This window comes from Protopterus annectens, chromosome 3.part1 (genome assembly GCF_019279795.1).
Source record: "Protopterus annectens isolate FY-2018-M chromosome 3.part1, PAN1.0, whole genome shotgun sequence".
Lineage (NCBI taxonomy): Eukaryota > Metazoa > Chordata > Ceratodontiformes > Protopteridae > Protopterus > Protopterus annectens.
In genome coordinates, this window is record NC_056732.1 from 1,880,987,209 (window position 1) to 1,881,010,937 (window position 23,729).

Sequence of the window (23,729 nt, forward strand, 5' to 3'; positions counted from 1 at the left end):
TGTACCACAAACCCTACATTTATCTGTATCTCCTGGCTTTTCAATGTTTTTGTGAACCACCTGGTACATAATCCACTGTATTAGGATGTGAATATTAACCTTCATTCTTTTGGTTTAAACTCACCCTGTCTAAGCCATTTGTATGACAATTCTTGGCCAGCATGCAGCTGTTCCAGCAGATCCCTGTACTTCTTGCTATACTTGTCAGCTTTCCATTTGTCTTTCCTTGTTTCCTGATCCTGTTCTGTGATCTTTCTTTTGCTTTTTTGTACTTTCTGTTGCCACACGATTTCCAACCATATTTGGTTGGAATTCCAAGGCTCTTCTTTCCCTAAAGGACTTCTGTTAACCTAAGCAAGGAGGTCATCCTGTGCTTATTTTGTTCATTTTTTAGAACATTTAGAATATCTGGATCTGATAACGTCAATAAGTCCCACAATGACCAACCTTATGTATAGTCGATTTCAAGGAGAACCATGCCTCCTTCAGACAGAGTGATATAGAATCTTGGAAAACACTGGCTCTTGTAAATCATTTGATGGACGTGGTGCTATTTCCTTGTTTTCCTGTCAAGTTTATACAACTGTTTATGTGGCCAGTCAGTCACACAACAGCTATACGTTAAAACAGGAAGTCCAAGTTGAATGTCAAAGCTGTTTTCAGTATTAATGTTAGTCTTCTAAAATATTCCTTAATGAGATTTGTCCTCATTTTTTCCATGATGTATCACTGTTCATTCATCTACTCCAAGATATTTATACACTCCTTCTTGTTTCAAATCTTTTATATCACATTCCTCCCCAAGTTTTACATTTCCTTGAGTCTTCAATTTTTCTCTTTCAAATGTTGGTTTCATATTTGTTGAGACCAAATGACATTCCTATGTCATCCGAAAAGGCTTTAACAACTTGCAGTTGCTCTTTCAGGTGTTTATCTGATGAACTATATAGTTTTCAAGTCATTCACAAAAAGTAAATGAGATATCCTTTCACTTATTTTCTTGGAGCCAGTCTAAATCTGTGACTTAGGCTGTTGAATAAATGTCTTAATGGATTAAGAGGAAGGGAAAACAGTGATGTGAATTAGCATTAAAAATATAGGTACATTGCCCACAAAAAACACTTTGATGTATCCGTTCTTGTCTTTCACTTTGTTATTTAAACCCCTCTGTTCAAATACTACCTTCTTTAAATCGTCTATTGATTTATGAACAAATAAGGGCTGCTCACCCAAAATATCCACAATAACATCATTAGTCTTAAAAATATGCTGATTCCTCCTAATAGTGTTTTTAACTTCATTTGAATAACTACCAAACTTTAAAATGAATGCACATTCCCGACTGTTATTTCTAAGAGAAAGTTTGGGATATGATGTTTTTTCTTCACTTCTTATATTACCTACTCCCAGAATAGGTTTATATTTATTGTCCCTGTTCTGTATGACAGCATTAATTACCACTTCCACTAATGCTAAGGGGGTAGCCTCTTTCAAGAAACATGAATATCAGGTTAAACGCATCTGCTTCCAACTGACTATTGTCAGAAATCAAAGTGAGACAGTCACATAAATTGCCCCTTACTCATCCTAAACTTTTGACTATATGACTGATACTCGAAAAATGAAGGTAAGAGTTACTAAAAGTGAGTTTCTCTATATATTGGACTGGAAAGCCCTATCAGCTTTAAGTACTGTAGTGTCTAAATCATTTATTGAATCTTTATTACAAGTATTATGTAAATCTACAAAACTCAGTGGTTTGATATAAATAATGTATAAATTCATCAATCAGCTTAATTCGTCCACTCCACAGAATAAAAACATAATGTAGATTTCTCAAATAAGTCTTTACAACAAGTAGTATATGTATTGGTGTTGAGTACATATTTCTTTTCTCACACATACGTAACCAAATTATCAAACACTGGGGCACATGCAGCTCCGATAGCAACCATTTTAATTTGCTTCTAAAACTCCCTTTCAGAACAGATGTTAATTGTTTTTCTAAACTAAATTCATGAGATCTAACATAAGACTACTTTCTCCAATAGCTAAAAAATCATAAGTCAATACATCATTAAAAATTCCATACTCAAGTCCACGGGGATATATGTAAACAAATCTACCACATCCGCAGTTAAAAAGCCAATATCAGCATCCCATAAGTTGGTCTTTATTTTGACTAAAACTCCCCAGAATCCTTGAGCTTGTGTCGTGTATGCAAACATAGGTTTCAGCTACCTGTAAACATATACTGCCAAGGGGGTTGCTTTAGAATTGTTACCTGCAACAATAGGCCTAAAGTGTGGTTTAAAGTTTTTATGAATCTTTGGTATGCCAAATATCATGGTAACAAAAGGGTTTTATTTTTCAGAAAATTATGCACATCAATGGTGCCTTGTAACAAATAATCGTCTAACTGTAAGTCAGTATTTCAGTGGGCAACACTGACTTCATTTTATTGAAGCGTGCATAAACATTTGTATCCTGTAGTATTTCAAACATGATACCTAGATAGACAATAGAATCAAAAATCACTGTACCGACTTCTTGTCAGGCTTCATTATTCTAATGGTTCTATCATGTTTTAATCCATTTAAAATTTCTATTTCTTTATTAGTCAAAATTATCTTCATAGAGTGACCCTGCTTGTTATATTTATAACTGTCAGTCTCACATGCTTTCTCAGAGGTCTGTACTAGTGAATGTGTCAAGGGAGTGTAATTGATTTCCTTTTAAAGTTAGATAATACTTTATTGTCTTGTCTAGGTGTGTCACTATACATAATAGTGAGGTTTAATTAATGTGGGAGCAATCTTAGTTCTATTAAAGTATCACAAAATCTAATCTTTGACTAGAAATAAAAGTCAGCCCTTTCCCAAATAAGGAAAAATGTATTTCTAAATAATGTACCCTTTCTATGTTTTAAGAATACCACTATGTTTGATAGTAATGGAATCTTCTGGTATTTTTGTATTTTCTAATATTTCTATATTTCCTAATTTTTTTGTCTGTCCCTCCCTCTTGCACTTCCCCTGTGTTGACTGGGTGATATTAAGAATTTGGAGGAAAAACATTTCAAACTGAAATCTCTGTGGTTGGATATTCGTTATTTAATGGAATGCATACGTCTCAAGATCATACTACAAGGGCACCATACATATAAGTATCCAAATGGCATCTCTATAGATTCTACATTTAATAAAGATTTTGTCAGTTTTTATGACCTGCATGGGCTTGAGAATATGTTCATCAGTATAAATTATTATATTAATGAAGTGAAAGATAAATTATACAAGTTAAGTGACAAAGTTAAGGAAGAGCTACTATTTTTTTATGTACAAACGTCAATATGATGGGGTATTTGTTAAGGCCAATAGGCAGCTTGTGGTAATTAAAAATAGGAAGGACAAGTAAACTAATAGAGATTTAAAACAATGTGAGTCTAATACAGCTTACATGAAAGGTAAAGCATCTCCTAATACCATTAACTGACTCAGGTTGAGATTTTTAATACCTTACAAGATAGTGAGGTGCCAACTGCCTGTCATCCTGGTGATAATAGTTTGGCTGGTATGATGATGATTCATTGCATACAGCTGATGACTCTGCAGTTTCCCCACTCTGCCGATCTGAGAGACTAGCACAATGGCAACAATCAGAGGGGGGACAAATAAAACAGAATGACTTTTATTTTTATGCTCAACTTCTGAGAGACTTGCTTGGCTACAAACATCTGCATTAGAAGCTGAAGTTAAGTAAAACTTGCAGTAGTGTATTTTAGTAAGTTAAGTACAAACTTGCAGTTTTAAAAGTACTGTATTTTCATTTTTTCTGTTTCCTAATTCTGCGTTTCTGAACAGTGTGCTGTGTGTCTCTGCAGTTTGTCCCTACCCTCCCTCCCTGTTCTTGTCTTGGTGTTAGTGTTGGTGGTTCTGTAAGTCTGTATTAGAACACTCCTCCTGAGTCCATCTCAGTTGCTCACTTAACTGAGTACAGTGAGATCATATTTCTAAGTCTAGTGTTTACTCTACTTAATACAGACAGAAGATTTGAGAAGGCCAACCCCATTAGGTTCTTCCTTCCTCTCTCCTTGCACTTAAAAAAAATTGCACTTTATTCATCTGCTTTTACTGTATTTGTGCTTCCTCCTACTTTAGTTTGCTTTTCTTAAAAGTACTCAATTTTATTTATTCAGCTACATTTATTACTGCTTGATAGTAGCCTGATTAAATTGTAACTGTTATTCTAAGTCTTTTGGTTTAAGCACTTGGGCTTCATACAGGGTGTTTTACATTAAGGTTTGTGGTCTGAACTGTTGTGGCAGGGCAGGTACCTTACATCCTTCTAATCTGGGAACTGCTGATTGAGGGCCCAGTGTCTGCTATTCTAAAAGTGTATTAGTTCTGGCTTAAGCACTTGGGCTTCAGGCCAGTTATTTTACATTAAAAAGGTTTGCGGTCTGCACTCTTGTGGGAGGAGTGGCTAGATTCTGCCCTTCTGAGCTGGGAATTTCTGGTCACAGGATTATTCTACCTGCTTATTTGAACTGTTTCTGAAATTGGTGCACCTTGCTGCTGTAGCATAGACCAGATTCAGGCCTGCTGAATATAGCTTTGTTTGTATAACTTGAGCACTGATCCAGACCATCTTTTTTTTGGAGAAGGTTCCCCTGCACCCTAGTAGCAGGAGTGTGCAGTTAGAACTTGTCTGATTGAAGACTGCTGGAACAGGGCTCGTTGTTGAGCTTTTTACTGGTTAATTGGGTAACTTGTTTAAATCAGTTTGTTCATTTTCTATTGTTTTATAAATAAAAAACTGCACTTTATTCATCTGCTTTTACTGTATTTGTGTTTCTTCCCATTTTATTACTAAGGGCATTGACTACAACTCTGATCTGTGATATATAACAATAAGTATCCTTTTCTGTGCATTTAAAGTGTTTTCTTTATTGTAGCTGCTTTATTTTCTGAAAAAAACAAACAAAAAAAATTGTTTCCCACCTTTCTAAGCTAGTATAGTCCAGTTTTCAGGTTAGTGCTGAATTCAGGGCTGTGTTACAAATCTCTGTGTTTGCCCATACCTTACTTGGATAGAAGGAAGTTTCTCTGTTCAACTGTGAGAGAGGGGAGCATAGAGCAGCCTATCTGTCCCTGGAGGAGTGATTTTAGCACAGAAATTAGTAGTTTATTGGCTATTTTGGGCTAATTTCTATCTCTTTAATTTCCCTGCTATAAATACCACATTTGCCTGGTTTTGCACACCGAGCAGCACTGGTTAGCTAGGGTATAACTATTCTTGGCTCCACAAAGTCTCCTCTTCAATTTTTCCCTTGGAACTAGACAAACTTTAACTTAAGCACTCAAGCCATTCATTTCTCAGCCCAGCACTTGCTCAAAACACATAGCAAGCACTTAAAAACAATAGCACTAGACCCACCTGTACTGTACAGAAGGACAGGGCTCTCTATTCGACCTTACCAGCCATCCAGTAAAACAGTTCACTGTACCTATCCAGGTATGTCCAAAGGGCAGTTTCAGGTGTACTCTCCAGTTCAGCTGGTGAATCTGGGCATTTTGAGGCAATGTTACAACTGCCTCATGTACACAGACAACCCTTTCCTCCTACCACCAAACCACTAATGCATGCAAGAGATACAATTATACAGCCAAACTGGAGGCTAAGTTCTCTCAACTCAAGACTGGATCAGACAGTCAGGAGGAGAATGGAAATACTTGCATCACACCACCAGTCTCACATAGACCCATTAAACCAGCACTGGCAAAAAACACACATAAATACATGAAAGCATACTCGGAGGCTCTAAATAAAAATCTGCAAAAGCAACAGAGACCTCCAAAGCAAACATCCAAGCAAACTCCACCCCCCCACCAACACAAACCATGAAACACATACTTCACAAAACCAGTGTGCCATGCAATCACAGCCCATAAGGCAAAATAACATACCCAACATACTAGTAATAGATGACTCTATAGTCAGGCACACTGATGTCCCACTCACTAGGCCAAATAAGGAGATGGTTACTGTTAGCTGCCTGTTGGGTGCCAGGATCCACCACATACCACAAGCACTCAGGTCACTCCAGAACAAGTACAAATATGACTCTGTCATCGTCCATTTTGGTGTGAATGATCTGAGCCATACCTCCCTGGACTACATGAAAAGAGACATGGAAGAGCTCTCTGATCACGTAACCCAGACCGGTATGACCCTGACCCTGAGTAGCATCCTGCCCTCACCAAGAATGATACCACGGTATAAAGAAAAAAATTTTCGATTTCAACAATTGGCTAAGTTACTCATGTCATGTAAAGGGGATCCAGTGTCTGTCCACCTGGGATGACATGCTCGACAAACCACATTGCTTCGCTAGAGATGGCTTGCACCTGTCACCCTTAGGCTTTCGAATACTGGCCAAGGCTCTTGCCAACCCCATAGTGCCTTTTTTAGGCAAGGCTCAAAAGACAAACCCACTGCTGTAAATAGCACAAGTAACAAAAAACTGAGGGTAATGCTACTCAATGCCAGAAGTCTAAACTTAAAAATGCACGCACTCAAGGCACTCCTCAGTTTGGAGAAAATTGATATATGTGCAGTAACAAAAACCTGGTTTAAGGTTCCAGAGAGCACCCCAGCACTACCAGGCTACAACTCATACCATACATTTCGGCCACAGAACTCGAACCAAAATACAAAAGGTGGGGGCATATCCATATTCATCAAGGATACTCACACCTTCAGGTTAGTGGTAGAGCATAATGCTTCAGAGATCATCCACGTGCAACTAACAATGGGCAAAACTGCAATTCAAATTGTAGCTTGCTACAGATCACCCACCATGTCCCAGGATCCCCATTCCGTGTTTCTGGAAACACTGGGAAACATAAAGGTCCTGCCAAGCACCCTAATATTGGGTGATTTAAATTACCCAAACATTAACTGGGAGAACTACTCAAGTACTAACTCCCTTGCCAAACATTTCCTAGACTTTATAAACTCAAATGCCCTGGTTCAACTGGTGAACACTCCCACCAGAGGTGACAACATATTGGACCTGCTCATCACCAATATGGGCGACCGGTGTTCCACACCGGAGGTGAACCCCTTGCTGGTTAGATCTGACCATAAATAAATCACTTTGGATATCCACATTCTGCCCCCACCCCTGGACAAGGAAACCACCATGAAAAACTTTTCAAAAGCAAACTTCATGTTACTTAAGACCAAGGTGGGAAGTTTCAAAGCCCCCATGCTAAAGGATAACTCTGTCCAAGCTGCAAAATCCTTCACTAATGCATTCCACGGGCACCTACAAGAATGCATGGATCATGCTATCCTAAGCAAAACCAAGACTCACTCCTCCAAGAAAAGGAAACCAGTCTGGTGGACTCCTGCCATAAACAAGCTATACAATAGAAGGAGAAAACTAGTACAGAAAAGAGTAAAATCCCAAGAATGGAAGACATCCCTGATCAGTATCAGCAAGAAACTATGACCCCTCATAAAATCATCCAAGGTGAGCTTCGAAAGAAAAATTGCCAAGGACTCCAAAAATAACTACAAGGCATTCTTTAGCTATATCAAGAATCTAAGTGGCAATGCTCAGATCTGCTCGAAGTTAGTGCAGAATGGCACAAAATACACTGGACCAACTGATCTTACCAACATCCTGGCAGACAGGTTCAGCACAAACTTCATCCCCCTCTCACCCCCAAAAGTGCCCATAACCATACCAGAAGAATGTAGAGTCCCTGAAATCACAGACACTCAGGTTAAAACATCCCTCTCCAAAGCCAAAAACACAGCATAAATGGACCAGACAGTGTCCCAGGCTGCATCCTACATGAGCTCAAAGATGAACTAACCCCTCACCTAAACACCCTGTTCAAACTCAGCCTCTCCACAGGCTATGTACCCATAGAGTGGTGCACAGCAACGGTTGTTCCACTTCACAAAGGTGGAGCCACAACAGACCCCAGGAACTATCACCCTATAAGCCTGACTAGCATGGTCTGCAAGGCTATGGAGCGCATCATCATGGAACTCATTAACAGTGACATTGGGAACCTCCAAACACTGGACCCTACCCAGTTTAGCTTTAAGGGCAGATCATGCCTCCTAAACCTTGTGGACTTCTTTGAGACAGTTACCAAGGCTATAGATGAGGGAAAGGTGGTGCACACAGCCTACCTAGACCTCGCAAAGGCCTTTGACACCATTCCCCATTCTGGTATTATAGACAAGCTCACCAGCCTGAACATAAACTTATACATCACAAGATGGGTTGCCAACTGGCTCACGGACAGAACCCATGTGGTGAGAGTTGTGGGAGCTAGGTCCAACTCTAAACCGGTTACAAGTGGCATTCCCCAGGGTTCAGCTCTAGGACCCCTCCTGTTTGGCATATACTTCTCAGAGGTACAGGCAAGCACAGGAGGACTATGGCTAACCAAGTTCGCAGAAGACTGCAAACTAGGGGCTATGATTGACTATCCAGCTGACACAGACATCCTCCAAAAGGGTCTCACTGAGACGCATACCTGGTGACAAAATCATGGCCTCAAACTAAATGCCAAAAAGTGCATAGTCATTCCCTTTGGAAAAAACAAAGTACCCACAAACTACCACATAGGTGGTAGTCCCCTAAATATGGAAGACATAATAAGGGATCTGTTGACTCAAGTAGATAGTAATCTCACCTTTGATAATCACATTGCCAAAGTGGTTAGAAAATCCTTCTACATGGCCCACCTAATCACAAAAGTGTTTGCATCTAAATCAAAAGAGGTCATTGTGCCACTCTACTCATCACTCATCAGACCCATCATAGAGTACAATTCCCCATGTGGGATGTACCTTACAAGACACCTGAAACAGCTGGAAAGACCACAGAAGTACCTCACCAAGAGGATGACTAGCCTCAAACAGATGCCCTATGCAGCTCGACTGAAGAAACTCCAGCTGTACTCGGTTGCATACTGCCTACTCAGACGTGATCTCTACCTGACATACAAGGCCATGTCCAACCCAGAACTGATGGACATGCTCCACCTAAAGCAAACCCTATCCCCTCTAGCCACATGCTCTAGGGATCTAAACCTCACCACAACAATAAATAGGACATGCTGGAGGGCTAGATTCCTGGCCCAGAGACTTCCCATGCTTGGAACAAGATTCTAGTTTACATTAGGCAGAGCTCCTCACTAACACTCTTCAAAAGAAACCTTAACGAGTGGATGGGAAACAGAAAGTTTACCCCGGGGATCATTTCAGTGGCTCTGCTGGACAGAGGCACAGAGAACTAATCTAAGGGGGTGGTGAAAGCCAACACATTCTGGCTAGGCTTATAAATGCCTTCAGGCAGATAGCCTAGTTCCTACCTATGAACCTAAAAGACATGGAAAGTTCAACAATTTTAATAAACAAAGGGGGATTCCACGGTATTCAGTTCCCCCGCATAAATATCTATCTATCTATATACATATTAAAATATACATAAATTATCTCTCTAGATATATGTATATACATATGTGTGTATGTATATATATAAAACATATAAAAATAGACATAGATACAAATGTAAAGAGGCTTATGCATACAATAAGAGCACAGGATCTGTAAGTCAGAATCATATTTATTGTTCACATTCATTTTTCATGTATTCTCTTCACTCTGTGAATGAAACATGTTCGTGTTTATACAGAGCAGAGAGAGATTTTGCAAAGCAGGAAAAGAAACAAAACAAGATTCTTCCTAAACCCGCTAAACCATCTTCGCTGATTTGTATTACCCGATGCATGTTTGTTGTGATATGCATAGATTAGGTTAAACCATCTTCGCTGATTTGTATTACCTGATGCATGTTTGTTGTGATATGCATAGATTAGGTTAAACCATCTTCGCTGATTTGTATTACCCGATGCATGTTTGTTGTGATATGCATAGATTAGGTTAAACCATCTTCGCTGATTTGTATTACCTGATGCATGTTTGTTGTGATATGCATAGATTACCTGATGCATGTTTGTTGTAATATGCATAGATTACCTGATGCGTGTTTGTTGTAATATGCATACATTAGGCTATATATAAGTTGTGGAATGGCTTGTGTAGCAGCAGTACAACAACTCAGCTGTTTTGGGACCCCAGGCATTCCACATGTTTGCATTATAGTAGAGATCTGTGCTTAAATTACATCTTACCTTTGGGTTTGGTTACCACAGTATCTTCTTACATACAGTTTTTCTCTAAGGAATCCCAGAACACAGAGCAGCCTCCTTAGTGCATATAATGAAGCCAACAGAGAGATAAATGCAAACAGATTCACACAGCAGAAGAATGACCTCATTAGTGCATATAATGAGGCCGACACACAGACGAATGCAGACAGTCACACATCAGAGAGAAGTCTCTTTAGTGCATATAATGAGGCAGATTGAGAGACAAATGCAGACAGACTGTGATGCAATGTTTAGCAACACCAAAAAACTGCGGTTTCCTTCTGGCATCAAATCTGACTTATTGGTTATTTAGGATTTCTAAGAATGAGAGCTTACAAGAGTCTCTGTGTTTTAATACAAAAGGCAGGAATCCCCTGTTACTGATTCATATAACAGCATCACTCACTATATTTTTGCATGACAGGGGGTAAAGCCCTTCAGAAGATAATTTATTTCTATGTCAGCTGAAAGGTATAATTTAGAGACTGTTGATGTGCTAGTCACAGCCCCACCCCCACACACCTGTAAATACTTAACACAAATTAAAGGAATAAGATTATTTATTCTTGTCCATGTTTGTAATAGGTCTTCTGAGGTGCCAGCATGTCCCTAATCAAAATGGGGCATGTTTGCAACTTGAGTACAGACATCTCATGGACTTTCTTCTGCTGGCAGATCTCATTGCATTACATTGTTCCCTAACTTTCACAAACTCGTCTAGAGTAAACATTGTACTTTGCTCTGTTTGCATTACATTGTTTCCTAACTTTCACAAACTCATCTAGGGTGAACATTGTACTTTGCTCTCATTGCATTACATTGTTTCTTAACTTTCACAAACTCGTCTAGAGTAAACATTGTACTTTGCTCTGTTTGCATTACATTGTTTCCTAACTTTCACAAACTCATCTAGAGTGAACATTGTACTTTGCTCTCATTGCATTACATTGTTTCCTAACTTTCACAAACTCTTCTAGAGTGAACATTGTACTTTGCTCTCATTGCATTACATTGTTTTGTAACTTTCACAAACTTGTCTAGAGTAAACATTGTACTTTGATTGCATTGCATTACATTGTTTCCTAACTTTCACAAACTCATCTAGAGTGAAGATTGTACTTTGCTCTCATTGCATTACATTGTTTCGTAACTTTCACAAACTTGTCTAGAGTGAACATTGTACTTTGATTGCATTGCATTACATTGTTCCCTAACTTTCACAAACTCATCTAGAGTTAACATTGTACTTTGGTCACATTGAATTACATTGTTTCCTAACTTTCATAAACTCCTCTAGAGTGAACATTGTACTTTGCTCTCATTGCATTACATTGTTTCGTAACTTTCACAAACTTGTCTAGAGTGAACATTGTACTTTGATTGCATTGCATTACATTGTTTCCTAACTTTCACAAACTCATCTAGAGTGAACATTGTACTTTGCTTTCATTGCATTACATTGTTTTGTAACTTTCACAAACTTGTCTAGAGTGAACATTGTACTTTGATTGCATTGCATTACATTGTTCCCTAACTTTCACAAACTCATCTAGAGTTAACATTGTACTTTGGTCTCATTGTATTACATTGTTTCCTAACTTTCACAAACTCTTCTAGAGAGTGAACATTGTACTTTGCTCTCATTGCATTACATTGTTCCCTAACTTTCACAAACTCATCTAGAGTTAACATTGCACTTTGGTCTCATTGCATTACATTGTTTCCTAACTTTCACAAACTTGTCTAGAGTGAACATTGTACTTTGCTCTCATTGCATTACATTGTTTCCTAACTTTCACAACATGTGCCTAATCAAAATGGGGCATGTTTGCAACTTGAGTACAGAAATCTCATGGACTTTCTTCTGCTGGCAAATCTAATTGCATTACATTATTCCCTAAGTTTCACAAACTCATCTAGAGTGAACATTGTACTTTGCTCTCATTGCATTACATTGTTTCCTAACTTTCACAAACTTGTTTAGAGTGAACGTTGTGTTTTGCTCTCATTGCATTACATTGTTTCCTAACTTTCACAAACTCATCTAGAGAGTGAACATTGTACTTTGCTCTCATTGAATTGCATTGTTTCCTAACTTTCACAAACTTGTCTAGAGTGAACATTGTACTTTGCTCTCATTGCATTACATTGTTTTCTAACTTTCACAAACTCCTCTAGAGAGTGAACATTGTACTTTGCTCTCATTGCATTACATTGTTTCCTACCTTTCACAAACTTGTCTAGAGTGAACATTGTACTTTGCTCTCATTGCATTACATTGTTTCCTAACTTTCACAAACTTGTTTAGAGTGAACATTGTACTTTGCTCTCATTGCATTACATTGTTTCCTAACTTTCACAAACTTGTTTAGAGTGAACATTGTACTTTGCTCTCATTGCATTACATTGTTTCCTAACTTTCACAAACTTGTCTAGAGTTAACATTGTACTTTGCTCTCATTGCATTACATTGTTTCCTAACTTTCACAAACTTGTCTAGAGTGAACATTGTACTTTGCTCTCATTGCATTACGTTCTTTCCTAACTTTCACAAACTCATCTAGAGTGAATATTGTACTTTGCTCTCATTGCATTACATTGTTTCCTAACATTCACAAACTCATCTAGAGTTAACATTGTACTTTGGTCTCATTGTATTATATTGTTTCCTAACTTTCACAAACTCTTCTAGAGAGTGAACATTGTACTTTGCTCTCATTGCATTACATTGTTCCCTAACTTTCACAAACTCATCTAGAGTTAACATTGCACTTTGGTCTCATTGCATTACATTGTTTCCTAACTTTCACAATCTCACCTAGAGTGAACATTGCACTTTGCTCTCATTGCATTACATTGTTTCCTAACTTTCACAAACTCATCTAGAGTGAGCATTGTACTTTGCTCTCATTGCATTACATTGTTCCCTAACTTTCACAAACTCCTCTAGAGAGTGAACATTGTACTTTTCTCTCATTGCATTACATTGTTTCCTTTCACAAACTTGTCTAGAGTTAACATTGTACTTTGCTCTCATTGCATTACATTGTTTCCTAACTTTCACAAACTCATCTAGAGTGAACATTGTACTTTGCTCTCATTGCATTACATTGTTACCTAACTTACACAAACTCCTCTAGAGTGAACATTGTATTTTGCTAGACAAAAATATTTTTACACAACCAGCAGTATTTTCTCTGCTGACAGAGGTACATCGTTATCCTTCGCAGATGTTTAAACTTGTGAAAATCTTTTTTTTATTATTGGTCTGGTCATCAGTTCTTTTATCCCAGAGTTTCAAGACATTAACAATCTTTTCTCTTTTAAAACAAACATCTGTGCCCATCTGATCTCAGTTTCTTTCAGTACATGTTTCAGTGTCATGGGATAGCATTTGTCTTAGGCACATAGGAAGTTACTAGGCTATTGGTCCTGAGGCCCTTTACAAGTCTGGCCAAGAATTTAGCCCATGTTCCAAGTCAGCACTCTATGCCCCTGTCCAGCAGAGACACAGGTAGAATCCCAGGGGTGTATTTTCTGTTCCCCATCCAGTTATCCAGGTTGCACTTAAAAATGTTTAATGAGGTACTCTGCTTTACATGGAAAGGGAGTATATTACACAAAAGTGGAAGTCTCTGGGACACAAATCTGTCCTGCCAACAAGTCCTATTGATGTCTCAGACCAGGTTGAGGTCACGCATGTGGGTTACTAGAGTGTTGCTTGACTTGCAGATATGCAGCAGTCCCATCAGGGCTGGGTCTGAGATTGCTTTGTATGCCATTGAGAGGTCACCTCTGAGGAGTCTGTAGGACACTGAGTAGAAGGACAGAGCATTTAGCCTATCTGTGTAAGGTACATTTTTGAGGCCCTGGATTCTCTGGGTGAGGAAACTCTGTGGTCTCTCCAGCTGCTGCATGTGCTTTGTGAGGTCTTCTTTATAGATCTAGTGTTCAATGACATAAATTAATCTGTTTGTTGGTTTCACATTCATAAGTGTGATCAGAAAAGATCATTGTTTTATGAACTAATCAATATTAGAAATAAAACCCCCTTAAAATGTTTTTAGGGGTGTTTTCAGTTTTGCTTCTTAAATATACTATCACCAAGATTACTATATTCTGTGTTGATGAGGAATTGCCCACTGCTTATCTCAGGGTGTCCCCCACTAATATATCATAGACACCCCTACTGAGGGGCTGTAGACTATGTTCCTGATGTTAACATTCACTCACGTGTCATGAGTGACCTTCAGACTTGACACATTTAAACACATTTATTACTTTGTACCTCTTTCACTACATTTTATTCCATCAACCTTTCACCTGCCTAGTCTGAATACTGTACTATCTTTATACCTAATCTCCTCAAAGGTAGTGTGAATTTCATCTATGTCTGCTCTATCACCTGTACTATTTCTTAATCACCAACAGATAATTACTGACTTACGTGAGGCTACCAAGAGAACATGCTATATAGTGACTTCCGTCACTATTCGTTAATGTTGTTATGATTGTTCCCTACATCTTTCATTTTACACTGATTTAGAAAAGCTAAATGTATTTATTATTACAGACACTTGATTCCTGGGAAAGTCTGACTGCGTAGAAGCCCATTTTCAGCAGGAGGCTAGGGGAGGAAAGCTCCAAATTATTACAAAACATTTTAAAAACAATTTTACAGTATTCAAAAATAAAACAAAAACATCTATTGTTTAAATAACTGGAATAAATTAGAAATGATATAAAAAACACTGGTTAAAAATTGATACAAGTTATATGACAATCATTTAATATTTAGAGAAATTTTAGACCGTTTGTAGAGAAATTAAAGGTAAGTTAGTCTAATACAAACAGGAATTACAATATGAAGTGGGGTAAAAGAAGGCTTATGGTATATTTAGAGAGAAAGCTGGGGAAGCAAATTAGCAGTAAGGAAATAAGGAAAGAAGGGAGAGTGAGGAGGTATAAGGAACGAAAAGGTACACATTCACATTTAGGGATAGAGTGCATCCTGGTTTTGATCAAGAATGCAGCCATATTTTAGCCAGGAAGTCTTTCGAGTGCTTTTGAAAGATGGAAGGGAGGGTATTGGCCTGATGTATACAGGTCTGGATTTCCAGGTCTTAGCAGCCTTGTATGAGTACAGACAATGCCCATCAGATTTGTTAGGTTTGTAGACAAACAGGAGATTTTGGTCACTGGATTGCAATGGCCAACTGGAAACATAGCTGTGTAGAATGTTTTTTAGAGCTGGATAATTTTATAGGTGGTAAGAATTTGTGCATATGTTAGTGATGGGGCAGTTATAACCAGTTTAGGCTTTTCAGTGCTATATAGTGGTGCGGTCTGAAAGGGGTATGTGCTGCAAATGTATTATCTTTGTTATAGCATTGTTCAAGTTTTAATTTTTGTGAAGCCTGGAGGTTAGTAAGGATGAGAGCATCATAAAGATGTGTGGGGAGGAGATACGTAGTGGCAAGTGGAGGCCTAAATATAGGTGTGTAATGCTAGATTGCTCTGTACAAATATTTTACATAATTTCTTCACTTATAGATGTCATTATCTCTAAAGCTGTATTATTATATGTATCTTGCTTCATTACTCTTTAATGTAAAGGAATCTTTATAACATCATTCTGTGTATATCCACTCAGAGAGTGTGTGTGTGTGTGTGTGTGTGTGTGTGTGTGTGTGTGTGTGTGTGTGTGTGTGTGTGTGTGTGTGTGTGTGTGTGTGTTTGTGTGTGTTTGTGTGTGTGTGTGTGTGTGTGTGTGTGTGTGTGTGTGTGTGTGTGTTTGTGTGTGAGCGTGCATGTGTGTGTGTGTGTTTGTGTGCACGTATGTGTGTGTTTGTTTTTTGATCACTGGAAGTGTATAGCAATCTGTTATATGACATTTTGCTAGGGTCATGTTTGAGAAAGATTTTGAGCCTTCCCAATTACAAAAATAAAAATAAAGAAATGCATGCCCAGAAATAACCTACGTCCATCACTGCATTGTTGGAGAGACTATAGCTTTGATTTTGTATAACTATATTCTGAAGCTACTCTTGTGTGCTTATAATTTTATTTTATACTATTGTTTGTATTTAAAATGTTGTCTTATATGTATGCTTCATTTCAGGTCACTTTGGCTCAGGAGTTGCATCTTACTTCATATTTTTGAGATGGCTTTTTGGAATCAACATTGTTCTTACCATAATGACAGGAGCATTTGTTGTGTTACCAGAGGTATGTTGAAATCTACATGATATCTGCTAGAACTTAACACTATAACAAACAGTAACTATAACTGGTCTAAACAAAGAACACATTTTTACCTGGAGATTTTGTAATATTGATCCCCAAGATACATCTAACAGGCTGTCTGACATGTCACTTACTCAGAAACACAGCGCTCTGATGGTTTAGGACATCATGTTATGGGAATAAGTAATTGCAGTATAGACCAGTAAAAGCAGGTAATGTGTGAGTACAGACCAGTAAGAGTAGGTAATGTGTGCGTAAAGACCAGTAAAAGGAGGTAATGTGTGAGTATAGACCAGTAAAAGCAGGTAATGTGTGAATATAGACCAGTAAAAGCAGGTAATGTGTGAGTATAGACCAGTAAAAGCAGGTAATGTGTGAGTATAGACCAGTAAAAGCAGGTAATGTGTGAGTATAGACCAGTAAGAGCAGGTAATGTGTGAGTACAGACCAGTAAGAGCAGGTAATGTGTGCGTAAAGACCAGTAAAAGAAGGTAATGTGTGAGTATAGACCAGTAAAAGCAGGTAATGTGTGAGTATAGACCAGTAAGAGCAGGTAATGTGTGAGTATAGACCAGTAACAGCAGGTAATGTGTGAGTATAGACCAATAAGAGCAGGTAATGTGTGAGTATAGACCAGTAAGAGCAGGTAATGTGTGAGTATAGACCAGTAAAAGCAGGTAATGTGTGAGATAGACCAGTAAGAGCAGGTAATGTGTGCGAACAGACCAGTAAAAGCAGGTAATGTGTGAGTATAGACCAGTAAAAGCAGGTAATGTGTGAGTTTAGACCAGTAAGAGCAGGTAATGTGTGAGTACAGACCAGTAAGAGCAGGTAATGTGTGAGTATAGACCAGTAAGAGCAGGTAATGTGTGAGTATAGACCAGTAAGAGCAGGTGATGTGTGAGTACAGACCAGTAAGAGCAGGTAATGTGTGAATATAGACCAGTAAGAGCAGGTAATGTGTGAGTATAGACCAGTAAGAGCAGGTAATGTGTGAGTATAGACCAGTAAGAGCAGGTAATGTGTGAGTATAGACCAGTAAGAGCAGGTAATGTGTGAGTATAGACCAGTAAGAGTAGGTAATGTGTGAGTACAGACCAGTAAGAGTAGGTAATGTGTGAGTATAGACCAGTAAGAGCAGGTAATGTGTGAGTACAGACCAGTAAGAGCAGGTAATGTGTGAAGCACATCATACTTGCATTTATATACTATGCCAAATTGGGAGAACATGGCTGTCCTGTGCGACAAGTATATGCTGTCTAATATGATATTTAAGATTTACAGATGAATGATATGTGTTGTCACCAAGATCCATTTCTTATAACGAGTTTAGTTACATACCCTGGGATAGTGAGGAACAAAAAAACAGCTGGAAGTTAGACGGGAGGTTAAGAAGCACTAAAAAAGAAAAGGACAGCTACCGAAAACCCGAGGGAATAAGTAACAGAGCACTCTGTCCTCAAACTATTTCTAACAAATTACCCTTCGAAGTTTTACATTTTACCCAATTTTTCCTCAGGTCTACTCCAAGTATCTCGGATCTGCTTCTTCTGTCTTAATTATCCCACGTCTTGACATCCAGCATCATTTCCAATCTTATATAGCTTTAATATAATATATATATATATATATATATATATATATATATATATATATATATATATATATATATATATACACACACACACACACACACACACACACACACACACACACACACACACACACACACACACACACACACAAAAAAATACATTATTTATTTTATTGGCATTTGTTTGTATTTATATTTGGATATACCTTGAAAGGTCAAAATTCCAAACGTTTGAAATTCAGTCTGCCAAGACCAGAATATTGAAGTTTTGGAATTTCGAAACTTTAATAAAATAAAAAAATAAAATCTTCTTCTTCATCTTCTTCTTTCGGCTGCTCCCGTTAGGGGTTGCCACAGCAGATCAACTGTTTCCATTTCTTCCTGTCCTCTGCATCTTGCTCTGTCACACCAACCACCTGCATGTCCTCTCTCACCACTTCCATAAACCTTATCTTAGGCCTTCCTCTTTTCCTGTTACCTAGCAGCTTCATCCTTAGCATCTTTTTCCCAATATACTCTGCATCCCTACTCAGCACATGTCCAAACCAACGAAATCTTGCCTCTCTTGCTTTGTCTCCAAACCTTCCAAACTGGGCTGATCCTCTAATATACTTATTCCTAATCCTGTCCATCCTCGTCACACACAGCGCAAATATTAACATCTTCAACACTGCCACGTCAAGCTCGAACGCCTGCCTTTTTGTCAATGCCACTGTCTCCAAACCATATAACATAGCTGATCTCACTACCCTCTTGTAGACCTTCCCTTTCACTCTTACTGGTACTCGTCTGTCACAAATTACTCCTGACACTCTTCTCCACCCACTCCATCCTGCCTGTACTCTCTTCTTCACCTCTCTTCCACACTCACCATCACTCTGAACTGTTGATCTCAAGTACTTAAACTCATCCACCTTCATCACCTCTACTCACTGCATCCTCACCATTCCTCTATCCTCCCTCTCATTCACACATATATATTCTGTCTTTGTCCTGCTGACCTTCATCCCTCTTCTCTCTAGAGCATATCTCCACCTCTCCAGGGTCTCCTCCACCTGTTTCCTACTCTCACTACAGGTCGCAATGTCATCTGCAAACATCATAGTCCACGGGGACTCCTGTCTGATCTTGTCTGTCAACCTGTCCATCATTATTGCAAATAAGAAAGGGCTCAGAGCTGATCCTTGATGTAATCCTACCTCCACCTTAAACGCATCTGTCACTCCCACTGCAGACCTCACCGCTGTCACACTACCCTCGTACATACCCTGTACCACTCTTACATACTTCTCTGACACTCCCATACCACAACTCCTCTCTAGGCACCCTGTCATATGCTTTCTCTAAATCCACAAAGACACAATGCAACTCCTTCTGACCTTCTCTGTATTTCTCTATCAACGCTCTCAGAGCAAACATCGCATCTGCTGATCACTAATCATCACCTCCCTTCTTAACCTAGCTTCCACTACTCTTTCCCTGGCATGAAACCATACTGCTGATCACTAATCATCACCTCCCTTCTTAACCTAGCTTCCACTACTCTTTCCCATAACTTCATGTTATGACTGATCAATTTAATCCCTCTGTAGTTACCACAGCTCTGCACATCACCCTTATTCTTAAAAATTGGTACCAAAACACTTTTTCTCCATTCCTCAGGCATCCTCTCACTTTCCAAGATTTCATTAAACAATCTATTTAAAATCTCCACTGCCATTTCACCTAAACACCTCCATACTTCCACAGGTATGTCATCTGGACCAACAGCCTTTCCATTCTTCATCCTCTTCATAGCTATCCTTACTTCCTCCTTGCTAATCCACTGCACATCATGATTCACTATCCGCACATCATCCAACCTTCTCTCTCTCTCATTCTCTTCATTCATCAGCCCCTCAAAGTACTCTTTCCATAAAATAAAAAATAAAATGTTTGCAGAGGGAGCAGCCCCCTGCACCCCACACCCCCTGATAAATAAATATTACAACTGTGAGATCACATTACAGTTAGGAAAACAGTAAATTTCCCATTTTGTGCTGTATGGCAATCTCTATTAAGAATGTTTGAAATTCCAAAACTTCGATATTCTGATCTCAGCAGACTGAATTTCAAAGCTTTAGAATTGCAATATTTTAAATTAGACGTGTGTGTGTGTGTGTGTGTGTGTGTGTGTGTGTGTGTGTGTGTGTGTATATATATATATATATATATGTATATATATATATATATATATATATCTATATATAAACACACACACACACACACACACACACACACACACACACACACACACACACACACACACACACACACACACACACACACACACACACACACACACACACACACACACCCACACACACCCACACGCACACACACACACATATATATGTATGTGTGTATGTGTGTGTGTGTGTGTGTGTGTGTGTGTGTGTGTGTGTGTGTGTTGATACTGTGAAACATATTATTTTGGAAACTTCTGTGATTTTTTTTTTTTTTAATTTGCTAACTGGGGTAAAAAATTAATCAATGTGGACAATTTTCTGGTTTACTTCAATATATAAAAGAAACAAAAACATAAGTATAATTACAACCACCAAGCAACTACTGAAATTACAATGCAGCAAAGTTATAAAGATGAAACTAAATATATCAGTGAATTGTGGTTACTATACATTTTCACTTGCTGCTAGGTTTAAAATGTGACGCATAGCTTTACAGTGAATTATAGAGGGTAGCAGGGAATGAAAGCTACGTGCAAAATATAAAGAGTAGGTCAACTAAAGATTTATTGTTAACAATTAATGCTGTAAAGGCTGTGACACAAAACAATACAGATTCTGTAGTACTTCCCCAGATTTCAAATGCTCAGAACTGACCGACTCAAAAGAAAAGCAGGTGGTGTAGCAATACTCTGTCCAAAGTCCTCCTCTCTTCCTCCTCATAATCAACTCGTACCTTCCTTTGGCAAAGCTGAACTTATCTCTTATCATAACTGAAAGACTCATAAAATCTTCTGTATTATTGCCTTGTACCTACCCCCAGTCAACAATGTATCAAAACTTAAAGATATCCTGTCTTGGGTCTCAAGCAATATTTCTCTAGAAACTATAATATTAGGTGGCATCAACATCAACTGGCATAAACTCAACTCACAGTTCCCTACAAATAACATTGATCTCTATGGCTTTTTCACAACTCACCCAACCTATACTCATCAAACCGAACTGGCTCTATTATAGATTGGATGTCAGTCTCCCATCCAAGTAACTTTATCCAATCTGAAATACTTCCAGATTCAATTAGCGATCACTACCCTACCTGTACAACTAGATTTGTCATTCACTCATCCGTTCAAACAACATACTTACAAAACTGTACGCAACAAACTTAACCCACTTCAGCCCACTAAACTTTACAAAGGTATTAAATTCTATTAGTTGGTCTTTCGTTAAATACTTACCCCTTGATGAACCAGTCAACACATTCAGCTCTATATTTCTAAGCACTTTTAGCTCCTCCCAAGAAGAAAAGAATCAAAAGTAATTCATCTCCCTGGCTTTCTGTCAATACTAGAGCCCTCCCTTCTGCTAGATCCCTCCCTTCTGCTAAACAGGGATAAAACCTGGACATGCTATTTGAAACAGAAGTCACAGGAAAACCTACATTACAGAGAATTGGCAAATAAATATTGTGGGAAGAAATATCCAGGGAATTGCTATGGCTAGACTTGTATAGGCCCTAGGACGGATAGCCTAGTACCAACCTATGAACCTATGAACCTATAAGAAACAAGTCAACAAAGATAACAAAGATTCTGCTGAAATCAACAAAATCAGCACAAAGCTAGCCCAAAGAAATTCTGGCAATCAATTAATAAAATGTTATACCCTGGAATTAATTCTTCTCCACAACCCTCCAGTGACTGTACTTATTCTGATATAACATCTCAGTTTAACTCTTATTTCCTTAATAGCACAGCTTACATTACTAAATATTTCTCACCCACACCTGCTACTTCCTCTTATCCTCTTACTGGCTGCCACTCCAAGTTTTCCCTACAACCAGTCTCTACATCCTTTATTAGGTTCCTACTGAGCAAACTCAAACCTTGTTCCCCTTCTGCCAATAGTCGCCATAATGAATATCTATATATGGCATCTGACTCAATAGCCCACCCAGTTTCTATACTAATTAACACATCTATTAAGGAAGCCTATGTCCTTCCCTGTAGAAAAAAAATCTTCATTCTCCCTCTCCAAAAAGGTGGCACTTCCAGAAATATATCTAACTATAGGACCATTGCTATACTGTCTCCTGTTTTCAAAATTTTAGAAACATGCATACACAAAGAATTTCTTCAATACCTATTTGACAAGAAACTTCTTTCTACTACTCAGCATGGATTGAAAGCTGCTCATAGTACAATCACTGCTCTATTATCCTTCACTGAAACACTCAACAAAGCTGAAGATACTGGTCACCTTGTCTCATCTCTATTTCTGGATCAATCTAAAGCTTTTGACACTGTCTCTCTTCCCAACTTCTTGTCCCAGCTATCCTCTCTTGGCTCAACTGAAACTACCTTACAATGGCCTAAAAGTTATCTCTGCAAAAAACATCAGCCAGTTAAATGGAATTTCAACTTCTCTTTTTATCTACCAGTCACCACTGGGATACAGCAAGGCTCATTTTTGGGTCCACTCCTCTTCAACATTATTATTAACAGTTTTCATGCTTCCTCTAAACAACCAACCCTTATTCACTATGCTGACAACTGTATTTTAATCTGCTCTGTGAAGAAATTAGACACTGTTATTTGTGCTAGCATGTCTGGTTGATTTTTTGTATATAATTTCAAATTGACCTGTGAATTGTATGCTAGCATGACTAGCTATAATACTGTAAATAGGTTCTTACATGTTGATTTATGTTCTGTTTGTAAGAAAAATGTTTTAAAGACTTGAATAGTGTATTTTTACATTTCTAACAGTGCATGTTTGTGAAGAAAGATTCTCAAGGCAGACTGTCTCAGATTCAGCTGATCTGCAGATGATGTCATTGGAATGTTGACATTTGCTATGTATTGCTGTCAGAAGCTGAAAGAGAGGAAGGAACTTTAGTAAACAGCTGTTGGTTGATTTTCAAAATATGAATTGAAAATTAGAACTGGAACAGTTGTGACAGTTAGGCTAGTCTATAATAGACCCTGCTGAAAACAGTTAACAGTTAGTTGTCAGTTACAGCTGTCAGTTGTCAGTTATAGCTGTGAGTTGTACACAGATGTACTGTGCAGTGGATACCCAAAAGGACTCACCAAGAACTGTAAGCCTGCCTTTGCTCTGTTGTAGTGATTTAGTTTAGATCTGGGACAGTATTCTTTAGTCAGATAGGAATTATAACTAATCAGATCAGTAAGATTTTTTTTCTGAATGTTGGATTTCTGTCCTACAGTATTGATTTCATTTTCTGGTGATTGAGTTCTGTTTGTTTATTGCAAATTACCATTTTATATTTTTAATCATTTTGTTCATTATTAAATATTTTATTAACTTACATTGTGGCTGGTCAATCAGTGTTTTTCTTTAGTGATTTGAGAGTGCTTATACTTACCTTGATAACTTCCTGGGCACTCTGAAAGC

The 23,729-nt window shown here is 38.3% G+C and overlaps 1 protein-coding gene across 1 annotated transcript in view; it reads left to right on the top strand.

Moving 5' to 3' along the window:
- Positions 1-23,729, top strand: part of TMC3 (transmembrane channel like 3) — a 1,325,854-nt gene that overhangs the window by 237,182 nt on the left and 1,064,943 nt on the right. The window contains exon 5 of the mRNA XM_044067925.1: positions 16,366-16,472. Within this exon, the coding sequence (XP_043923860.1) occupies positions 16,366-16,472 (107 nt within the window). The remainder of the gene's footprint in view (positions 1-16,365; positions 16,473-23,729) is intronic.